Raw genomic sequence first — 11663 nt, forward strand, 5'->3', positions numbered from 1 at the left:
ACAACACCACAAGACACAGGAACGCAATGGTAAGGATAAAAGGATAAGGATCACACGTGGAAACACAAGGGAAGGCACAAGGTTATCAAGCGATACCGCGAGAACACAAGGGAGAGCACCGCGATACCACGTGAGAGACACGCGGGACACAAAGAGTCGCACTGAGATAAGGAGAGCGTCGAGATGATATCACGACGCGACCAGAGAACTTACTGAGGGTCAAGACCCAAGCTAGCACGCGGCCTGACTCGGGATTAGCCTCAGGGCACGTATCCTTCCGCCTGAGGTAGTCTTCACAGAAAACGGAAGTAGGGTAAACTACACAAAACTCTGGTCGGATGAGAGGAGATTCCAGGTACTCCTAAGAAAGTAGTTCGAGGTAAGTCTCCGTGTTGGAACAATTGTATTTTTGTCCTGAGAATGACGAGAACAATTAATCCAATTTGACATGTATACCAAAGAAATATTGTCTCACCATCTCTAGAGCCAGTGTATCAACGTGTAAAGAAAGAACTCTGTATGTAGACGGTTATTCCTCGAATTTACGCTCACTAGAACTTGAGCAGTGACAACAAATGCTCTAAATCTGGATTGGAACAGTTGGTCGTCAATTAATGTGTTTGTTCGAATTAATTTAATTTTGAAGGATTTGAATATTCGTCAGGAATTTTCAGGAACAGCTGTGCTAATAGCTACACTTAGGCCAAACAGCCTGTGGTATCCACTCATTCAGCATTTGAGACCAAGACTACACCAGCTTTAGTCTGCACAGCTGTATCTTCGCTTCCTCCTTTAAGGCCCAGAAACTTCATGCCTGGTCCTAGAGCAGGTGAGGCAATATTTATTTGGGATTCATGTCAAATTGGATTCTGTTCTAACCTTTCTTAGGAAAGTCCTTAGACGCCAAATAGAGCAGGTGAGTCAATATTTATTTAGTATTCCTGAAAATTGGATTCTGTTCTAACCTTTCTTAGGAAAGTCCTTAGACGCCAAATAGAGCAGGTGAGTCAATATTTATTTAGTATTCCTGAAAATTGGATTCTGTTCTAACCTTTCTTAGGAAAGTCCTTAGACACCAAATAGAACAGGTGAGTCAATATTTATTTAGTATTCCTGAAAATTGGATTCTGTTCTAACCTATCTTAGGAAAGTCCTTAGACACCAAATAGAGCAGGTGAGTCAATATTTATTTAGTATTCCTGAAAATTGGATTCTGTTCTAACCTTTCTTAGGAAAGTCCTTAGACACCAAATAGAGCAGGTGAGTCAATATTTATTTAGTATTCCTGAAAATTGGATTCTGTTCTAACCTTTCTTAGGAAAGTCCTTAGACACCAAATAGAGCAGGTGAGTCAATATTTATTTAGTATTCCTGAAAATTGGATTCTGTTCTAACCTTTCTTACGAAAGATCCTTGGAGATAAAAAAGCACCTCCCCAAAAATAGATTAATCCCAAGTCAAATCAGCCACCTTCTTTCTTAGGAAAGTCCTTAGACACCAAATAGAGCAGGTGAGTCAATATTTATTTAGTATTCCTGAAAATTGGATTCTGTTCTAACCTTTCTTAGGAAAGTCCTTAGACACCAAATAGAGCAGGTGAGTCAATATTTATTTAGTATTCCTGAAAATTGGATTCTGTTCTAACCTTTCTTAGGAAAGTCCTTAGACACCAAATAGAGCAGGTGAGTCAATATTTATTTAGTATTCCTGAAAATTGGATTCTGTTCTAACCTTTCTTACGAAAGATCCTTGGAGATAAAAAAGCACCTCCCCAAAAATAGATTAATCCCAAGTCAAATCAGCCACCTTCTTTCTTAGGAAAGTCCTTAGACACCAAATAGAGCAGGTGAGTCAATATTTATTTAGTATTCCTGAAAATTGGATTCTGTTCTAACCTTTCTTAGGAAAGTCCTTAGACACCAAATAGAGCAGGTGAGTCAATATTTATTTAGTATTCCTGAAAATTGGATTCTGTTCTAACCTTTCTTACGAAAGATCCTTGGAGATAAAAAAGCACCTCCCCAAAAATAGATTAATCCCAAGTCAAATCAGCCACCTTCTTTCTTAGGAAAGTCCTTAGACACCAAATAGAGCATGTGAGTCAATATTTATTTAGTATTCCTGAAAATTGGATTCTGTTCTAACCTTTCTTAGGAAAGTCCTTAGACACCAAATAGAGCAGGTGAGTCAATATTTATTTAGTATTCCTGAAAATTGGATTCTGTTCTAACCTTTCTTAGGAAAGTCCTTAGACACCAAATAGAGCAGGTGAGTCAATATTTATTTAGTATTCCTGAAAATTGGATTCTGTTCTAACCTTTCTTAGGAAAGTCCTTAGACACCAAATAGAGCAGGTGAGTCAATATTTATTTAGTATTCCTGAAAATTGGATTCTGTTCTAACCTTTCTTACGAAAGATCCTTGGAGATAAAAAAGCACCTCCCCAAAAATAGATTAATCCCAAGTCAAATCAGCCACCTTCTTTCTTAGGAAAGTCCTTAGACACCAAATAGAGCAGGTGAGTCAATATTTATTTAGTATTCCTGGAAATTGGATTCTGTTCTAACCTTTCTTAGGAAAGTCCTTAGACACCAAATAGAGCAGGTGAGTCAATATTTATTTAGTATTCCTGAAAATTGGATTCTGTTCTAACCTTTCTTACGAAAGATCCTTGGAGATAAAAAAGCACCTCCCCAAAAATAGATTAATCCCAAGTCAAATCAGCCACCTTCAGCAAAGCTGGATGCGGCTGTTAAAATCCACAGCAAGGCGGCGGTAGTTATAGAGGGCGAGGGCAAGTCCTGCCCACTCGACAGGTCACTTTGACCTTAAACCTAAGACTTGTGCAGTCACATTAACACAAAGCTTACTGAATCAAACTGCTGAAACCAATATTAAATTTAACTGTATTGTATACTGTACTGAAATATGATGAACCTAATCAATACCTTGATATTTTGACATAGTAAATTCATTTATATTCTTTTTACCAACAGCTGATCATGAACAAATGTGTATTCAGTGATAAGCCTCTGGATAGCCAACCTGCGTATTACGTGATGAAGGAAGAGAAGGGATTGCTAAAGCTAGTAACCTGTGAAATAGCAGCATTAGAACTGTACTCGGAACAAATTGTACACATCAAATACAGAAAGAGTTTTCTGTTCACTTTTCAATCACTGATAGAGCCACCAAAAATAAGTGAAAGATGAATGTAGTACTACTGCCCATAAAAGACGGTCTTTAAGCACTCCATTTACATATGGACAAAGTGGTCTATATTGCGGGAAGCCAGATGATCACAACGGCAAAATAAAGGCGCACGTACTTATTCTGATAGGTACTGATAGTGAAACATAGATTTAACCATAAAAAAGGTAAACTATAAGAACAGTTTGGGGATGACTTTACAATAACAGGCATATGGAAAACACAAGGAAACTAGCCCTACTGCGGATAAAATGTGTCTTAAAGAGACTGCCCCAAAATGAATGAAAAATCTTTTTAATTGGGGTTCTCAGAATAGTTGCCTTTGAAGGGCCTGGACTCTTGAAGGTAACTGGTTGTTGGAAGAGTGTCTTGTCTAGCCTTCAAGCACTTCACCATCGTGACGTCTGCTTCTTTCCACGGGAAAAGGGCAGCAGTCTCTAACATTAATATTATTATATTATTACTTGCTAAGCTACAACCCTAGTTGGAAAAGCAGCATGCTATAGGCCCAAGGGCTCCAACAGGGAAAATAGCCCAGTGAGGAAAAGAAATATATAAACTACAAGAGAAGTATTTAATTAAAATAGAATATTTTAAGATCACTCCCCTGTTTGACAGGCTTCAAGGAAATGCATCTACCCAAAATCACTTGGATCTTTCTCCATATGCATTGGGTCCAATGGAAGGCACAGCCCATTATCTTAACATCTAAAAATACTTGGGGAATAGCTTTCCAAAAAGCAACTTCAAAGTTAATTACCACTTGGTCCAAGCTAACTGTCAGATCATTTTCATCGCACCCATTCTGAATACAGAAGAGTTGCGTAAAGGGCGTCTTCACCACTTTAATTCTTACGTCCATGTACCATATCCTCACCAGTCTAAATAATGTCAGCATTGTATCCATAGCAAACATTCGTACGAAGACCACAGCCACATATCCAAAATGGATAAGCTAGAGCCAAGGAAGCCACCGAGATCAGAGCAGAAATAAAGAAGACTGCAGCTAAAGAAATCTTTACATAATCAAGACAAATTCTCAAGAAGGTGGTACTTGAGAAAGTTGTGCCAGGAAAAGCAATGAAGGCATTACTTAATCTGGATAACCTTGCCAGAGCAGCAAACAGGAACCAACAAGGCCTGCGACCAGAGAAGCCGAACACCCTGGAGGACCAGGAGAACTTTGAAGTGGATGAGACTTTCCACTCTTTTGATTACCTCCACCAACAAAGTTGGAAGGAGGTTACATTTTAGCCCCTGTTTGTATGTTTGTTTATGTGTGTGCGTCTGTGTGTTTGTTTGCGAACTGCTTCCTGGCCACAATCTTAATAGTAAAGTAATGAAACTTGCAGGGATTAAATTTCATGTAAGAAGCTGGAAATGATTAAATTTGGAAGGTCAAGGTTACAGTTAAGCAAAATATCCATTTCATGTAATCAGCCATAATTTTCGACGTCTTTGTCATAAAGACCTCAAAATTGGTTCATATTTAAGTGTATGAAAATCTACGCCAATTAATACATGTGAAGGTCAAAGGTCAAGGTGGAGAAATAAGCTGCCGCCGTGGAGGTCTGCGCTCTACAAAGTGCCCCTTTACTTTCTTGTGTAGCAAAGTAACAGTTGGACAGAAAAAGCGGTTCCCATTTGCTACAGATATAATGCTGACATTACTAAGACTTGTGAAAACATGGTACACGGACGTACCTTTCAAAGTGGGGAAGAATCCCTTTACTCAACTCTTCTGTATCCAGATTGTGCGCAATGAAAATGAACTGACAGTCACCTTGAAACAAGTGGTAACTGATTTTGAGGTTGCTATGTGGAAAGCTATTCCCCAAGTATTCTCAGATGTTAAGATAATGAGCTGCGCCTTCCACTGGACAGAATGTATATGGAGAGAGATCCAAGAAATTGGACTAGCACTAACTTATCACCACAACGACGACTCTCACAGATACTGCAAGAAACTGATGGCCTTGCCTTACCTGCCAGAACATTACTCCGTTGTTTGACAAGCTTCGAGGAAATGCGTCTACTCAAAAGCTGATTGACCTGGTCAACTATGCAGACGAGACATGGATTTATGTCCGTATGAACAATGATGTGGAAGGTTTGCACGGTTTTCTGAATTGATACGCAAACAGAGCACAACTTCTGTTCTATTCCCTGACTAAAGAATCTATAAGTGCGCCTAGTGTCTGAAGAATAATTATCCCACAGACAGGAATTTGTACAAGTACATCTGTTTAATATAGGGGACAAATACATAGAAGGAACTTAGGAAATAGGCCCCTGTAATTGGACCATCCGTGTCTTAAGATTAAGAAAATGACTGCTCTCTTATTTTAGCTTATTTACAAATTTTATATCTTGTATGTTTTTAAAATAAAATAAATGCAACAAATGTTGTATACTGAATTTACATTTTTTTTTAATACATGTAACATTTTTCCATCACTGTCCATGGCTTCTGTTCAAAATCTTTTCTGTGGAGACGTTTTAACTGGCTGTTTTGGTAGGGCAACATTTTGACAGGAGGACATTTTAACTGAAAACCGATCAGACTCGGAAGCAGCAAAACGTCCTTACTCCATAGAAGCACAGCGATATCATAGAAATGCCAGCTTTATTAAGATTACATTGTGTACTCATCGATGTAAGGCCCCACTAGCTAAGAAATGAACATCAAACAGGAATGCTATCCAACAGGAAACAGAGAGCAGATACAGGCAGGCTCCACAGAAAAGTCCCGCAGCTACGGTTATCGGGGAAATAACTGCACGTCCGTATCTTCTTCCTTAATACCTCTTGTACATGATGATCTGCCAACACATTATCTAAAAGCAAAAGATTGAAAAAGCTAAGCTAAGTGAGGATACCGAGAAGTACATCTGAACTGTCCGGCAGCCGAAAATAAAGCGGACCTCAGCGGCCTTCGTGTGGGCACAGCTTAGCAACCATCTCGGTGAAAGCATACTCCCATCTGAGGAAGGTTTGTATTCATACAAGAACAAATGAGAAGTCTCTTATGTAAATTTGAGAACACTTGTGGAAGTGACAGCAGAGAAGTACAGATTGCAACTCAATGAGCAAAGGACAAAAAGGCCACCAGACATGACTTAATTACAGTGTAAGAGAATAGTGGTCTATCTATCTAGCGAGGTACTTCCACCCAATTTTGGGGGGATAACTGACATAAAAAAAAAAAAGAGGATTTTTCCTCTTTTGCTCCTCCTTGCTTGAGTTTGGTTGGTACTGCTAGGGTGTCACATGGGCCCCCCTCACCCCTTCTTCCCCCACAAATGGAGCTTCATATGCTGACTCCCCTACTGCCACTCCCTCAAAGAGTCGGAACTACATCATAATCGCTTGCTATTCATTCCTATTTCTAGCATGCTCTTTTGCCTCTCGCACATCTATCCTTCCGTCACCTAGGGTTTTCTGCACTCAGCCCATCCAACCAAACCATGGTCTTCCTCTTACACTTCTCACTTCAATGCTTGCATTTATCACTTTCTTCAGTAGACACCCATTTTCCTTACTATACAGGGCCAAACCACCTCAGCACATTCATATCCACTCTGGCTGCTAATCCTTTCCTCACACCCATTCTCATTCTCACTACTTAAATCCTAACCCTATTAAACAGAGATATACCAACCATACTCTTCAGACACTATCTTCAACACAATTTTCGTCTCTCAATCACTTTTATCCTCCACAACTCTGATCCATATATCATACAGTAGTTTGTACACTCACTTTCACCTAAAGAACTCTTTACATTTATTCGTAAACTTTATTCTTTACCACTCCCTTCACTTCCCCCAACACTTTATATCCTTCATTCACTTTCCGACATACACCTGCTAGCACTTGACCATTTGCAGCAACAATAGAACCCAATTACTACTCAATATGATCTACTTCCTAAAGTAACTCTCCATTCAACATGACATTCAATCTAGCACCACCCCCACTTCTTGTATACTTCATAACCTTACTTTTACCCATATATACGAGCAAATTCCTTCACTCATATACCCTTCCAAACTCTATCACTAATCGACATACCTTTTCCTCAGAGTCTGCAACCAATGCAGTATCATTCACAAACAGCTAATGATTTACCTCCTCATGATCACTCATATATAAGTTTCAAACCTCGACCAAGCAATCAAGCAGTCACCTTTCTTACAGCTCCATCAATAAACTAATTGAACAACCATAGCAACAACACACATCCCTGTCTCAGTCCCACTCTCTCTGGAAACCACACTCTCACTTCATTCTCTATCCTAAACTCTTCACTACTTGCAACATCCTTCCACCAATTCCAAATAAACTCGACACTTTTCACATCGCATCCCTATAACTCTCATCCTAAGCTTTCACCAGATCCATAAATGTAAAAACTTTTAGTTAAATATTTCTCACACATCTTGCTAAGTATAAAATTCTGATCTTAACATCCCCTACCTCTTCTAAAGCCACCCACCACCTCTAAGATAGCATCTTTCGTTTTATCGTCAATCCTCTTAATTAACTCTCTACTGTACACTTTTCCAATCACTCAATAAACTAATACCACTAGAATTACAACACACATGCACATCTATTTTACCTTTCTATGATAGAAAAATACATGCACACACCCCGTACACTGGCCCCACAGACAAAAATACTGTAAAACATATGTTAAACAATCTTACTAACCATTTCAGCACAGTCACACCCCTTCCTTCAACATCTCAGCACTCACACCATCCACACCAGGTGCTTTTCCTGCTCTCATCTCAACCAGTACTCTTTTCAATTCCTTTCTCATTCTCATATCCTATCGCTGGCACCTCAACACCTGCAATAGCAATTATATCTGCCTCCTTATCATCATCAACATTTAGCAACCTTTCAAAATATTCAGCCCACCTTTTTCTCGCCTCATGTTTCAATACCATCCAATAGTACTGAAATTAAAGGTTGACTGAGTGGCTGACCAGGGTGTGTACAGTATATCTGGACATGGGAAAAGTTTGAAAGGAATGGGGGAGAGGAATAACAGTGACTGCAGTACAGTATTGCAAAACCTAAAAGTGATACAATCTACGTACCCATGGCTTCCAAGTTGATAGACTCTGCAACTGATTTCTTGTCATCGTCAACAGCTATGGCTTTCTGGAACATGAGCATTTTGACCACCTTCTGGCATTCGTTATATTTGACTTTGGCATCCCTGTCATTCGGACGAGTTTTGGTTACCTGGAAACCATATTGCACATGATGAATAATGAAGGACGAGGAGAAGGTTGTTTTGTTGGAAGCACATTTAAAAAAATATAATTCAATAAAATTAATTTATATTTTTCCTAATTATATAAACCTAGAGTATGACTCCCGCGATGCTGGAACAGATTTAAACTTTAAATGAGGTAGTTATAGTTTCTGGCAGGTAGAGGGTAACCCCTACCCATTACCTTGACCTTAACCTAAAGCTTCCAGGGTGGCTGAAGTAGGCAGCGTAATTTAAAGGGACTCAGGTTTGTTAAGTTTGGAAAAACACAAATTACAGTACTTTAAGAATCTGTAAATTGTTCACACAAATATAAACCACTATTCTTTAACAGGAGACTCGTCCTCAGAAGAGCGCAACTCCGTCCTCTTTGAAGCCCATAACGAACTCTGAGAGGAAGAATTTCCCTTGCACAATGTGTGAGGAGAGGTGCTGGCAGGCGAGCAAAGGTCCGGCAGAAGGGCAAGCAGATGAAGGAGAGATAGTTGAGCGTCTCGCGGGCGAGGAATCAGAACATCTCGGAGATATTTTACTAGAAACCGATCTCAAATCTGCCTCCGAGGAGGAGATATCATGCTTAGATGGCGAGACAGCCTTACAACAAGCCATAGAAGAACTGCAATGGTCTCCTGAAGAGCGCTGAGAAGGGAAAGCATGGGCTGACCGGCGAGAAGGTAATTCAGGCAGGTGAAGACCTGCGGAGGAAAAAGCGCAACCTGTAAGGAACAAAATGGCTAGGGTTGGTGTTCTGACGATGTTTCTCTTCAAAAAAAAAAAAAAAAAAAGATGAAATTTCTCTTGCGACAGCAAGCCTGAAATACCCAGCGAAGGCCACACCAGTCGAAAGTTGTCTGCTCTCTGCATATCTAGAGAAAAAGGATTAGTGGAACTACTCTGAGGGGAAGCGACGGAGACTCCTTGCCCTACACACAACCATCCTTAGGAGGAAGACAGCAGGAAAGAATCAGAAGGGAGAGTTCCGGAGCAAGAAAAAGCAGGCTTAGACTTCCTAGACTTCGAGAAAGACCCAGAAGGCGAAGAATACCTTTTGGCCCTCTTCTTTTTCTTCCTGCCAAACAACACCCACTAAGGGGATGGCCACTCCCTGCATTCCTCACAAGGTGAGACTTCAGATCACATATGGCCCTGCCAAGTCTACCATAACCTGTGAGGCTCTACCTCAACATTGTTCATATATGTCCCGCAGGTCTTAGACAGGATCCCTGGACATATCCGAATTATCAAAAGCAAACAGCAAACCCACAGCAGAAAGAAAAAAAAATAATAAGTTAATGCAAAGCATAAACTGCCAAATTCAGAGCCCGAGGGACAAGTTCTCTCTGTGATTGAATTGAGTTTGGAGTGAGCTGGTAAGGTGGCAATAGCCACCCAACGGCTGACAGGGTAATTACCCTGCCAGTTGTTTACACCGCTTTAAAAAATTTGACTGCCATCTTCCAGGCTTTGCTGTTATTCTACTCCATATAAGTAAAGACCAAATGGTTTGTTTTCGTATGGGAACAATGATCTTATTTGCTATTTTCATTTTCAATGTATCATGAATACAACAACAAGTTAATCTGAATGATGAAATCATAATATCTAAAAGTTATGACAAGTGATACTTGTATTTTACCAAACAGAAAAGCACGAGATGCGCCAACGTTCAATAAAATAAGTAAAATATTAACTTCCCTAAATAACGTGTCATCTTCATACAAAATAAATATTGCACCGACCAATTCTGACTTTACTAAAAAATAAACATTTGTCAAAGCTGACGAGAGTACAATAATTATTGCAATAAACACCAGAACTTTCTGGCATTATTTGAAAACTTCAAAAAAGAAAAATTAAAGGTTAAAACTACAGTAAACTGGCAATATTGACATAAGACCAAAGATATCACTGTACACTACTTACTGTTTCATAGTCCTTAAGAGCGAGTTTAAATTTCCCTAAAGACATGTAAGCCGAAGCTCTTCTGTAATAGCCCTTAACGTACGTCTTGTCCAGCTCGAGGGCTTTAGAAGCATCTTGGAGGGCGTATCCGAAGCACTCTGTTTTCAAGTAGGCGAAGCTACGGTTTCCGTAATATATTGCTACCGTGTCATTTAGTTCTATCGCGGATGTGTATAGTTCTATCGCCTTGTCATACTGCTGTTCTGTAATATGAAAGAAAGGAAGAAATTGATGATGATATTATTGTACCTCGGCAAGAGACAGTTGATTATACCACTTCTAATCCTAAGGCCAGTCAAGACATTGTTATATCTAATTATAAAAGAGAAGTTTCTTTTGATATAGTATTATAAATGTTAGACAAGCCAACACAGTTCAAACTAATAAAGAATGTCTTTACTCTATACATATTTACATATAAGATATGTATATAGTAGTGTTACCCTAATTGTTGTCATATTATGGGGGCACTAAATAATTCATTGTTGATTACAAAGGACGAAGAACTCAAAACAAGGCCTTTGCAGTTTCAAGGTAAACAGAAAAACTTCACAAATCCTAAAAGTAATTTGTAATTTTTCTAACCATAATAAGCCAAGAAAATTACTTTGGCAAATCTGAAACAGTTGTTAGACTTTTAACGAGATAAACATAGATGGTTACTTGAATGATTTGTGATTTTTTTTATGATTACCTTGAAAATGTAAGGGTACAGTGAACCCTCGCTACTTCGCGGTTCGACCATCGCGGATTCATCACTTCGCGGATTTTTTTCATAACCCATATACATATACATATTGGTAATAACAAAATCAACTTACTGTACTGAATAATCAATATAATTAATGCAAAAACTAACCTATACACAGATGTGTACAGTAAATGGATTTGTTTCTTCATTATGATCAGAGAAACGTAAACAAAACATTGGTTGCCATTTTTTATCGTGATTTTTGGCGTGTTTAGGAAACGCATGATATAAAATCGCCTTTAATATTTGTGCCTGTTTTAGTTTAGGGTACTGTAGTACATGCATTAAGTGTTCTGTACATTAAAGGGTAGTTTGTTAACAGTACTACGTACAAGGGAAGGTTTTAAAAGTCTGAATATACATGTTAAATAAATAGGTAAATATGGTGTCACTACTTCGCGGATTTTCACCTATCGCGGTCGGGTCTGGAACCTATCTACCGCGATAAAC

At 39.1% G+C, this 11663-nt stretch overlaps 1 protein-coding gene across 1 annotated transcript in view; it reads right to left on the bottom strand.

Moving 5' to 3' along the window:
- PpD3 (protein phosphatase D3) overlaps window positions 1-11663 on the bottom strand; it is a 67543-nt gene that overhangs the window by 37294 nt on the left and 18586 nt on the right. The window contains exons 2-3 of the mRNA XM_068356136.1: window positions 10424-10665; window positions 8322-8469 (exon numbers count right to left, since the gene is read on the bottom strand). Coding sequence (XP_068212237.1) covers window positions 8322-8469; window positions 10424-10665 — 390 coding nt within the window. The remainder of the gene's footprint in view (window positions 1-8321; window positions 8470-10423; window positions 10666-11663) is intronic.

This window comes from Palaemon carinicauda, chromosome 32, assembly GCF_036898095.1.
Source record: "Palaemon carinicauda isolate YSFRI2023 chromosome 32, ASM3689809v2, whole genome shotgun sequence".
In the NCBI taxonomy this organism is placed as follows: Eukaryota; Metazoa; Arthropoda; class Malacostraca; order Decapoda; family Palaemonidae; genus Palaemon; species Palaemon carinicauda.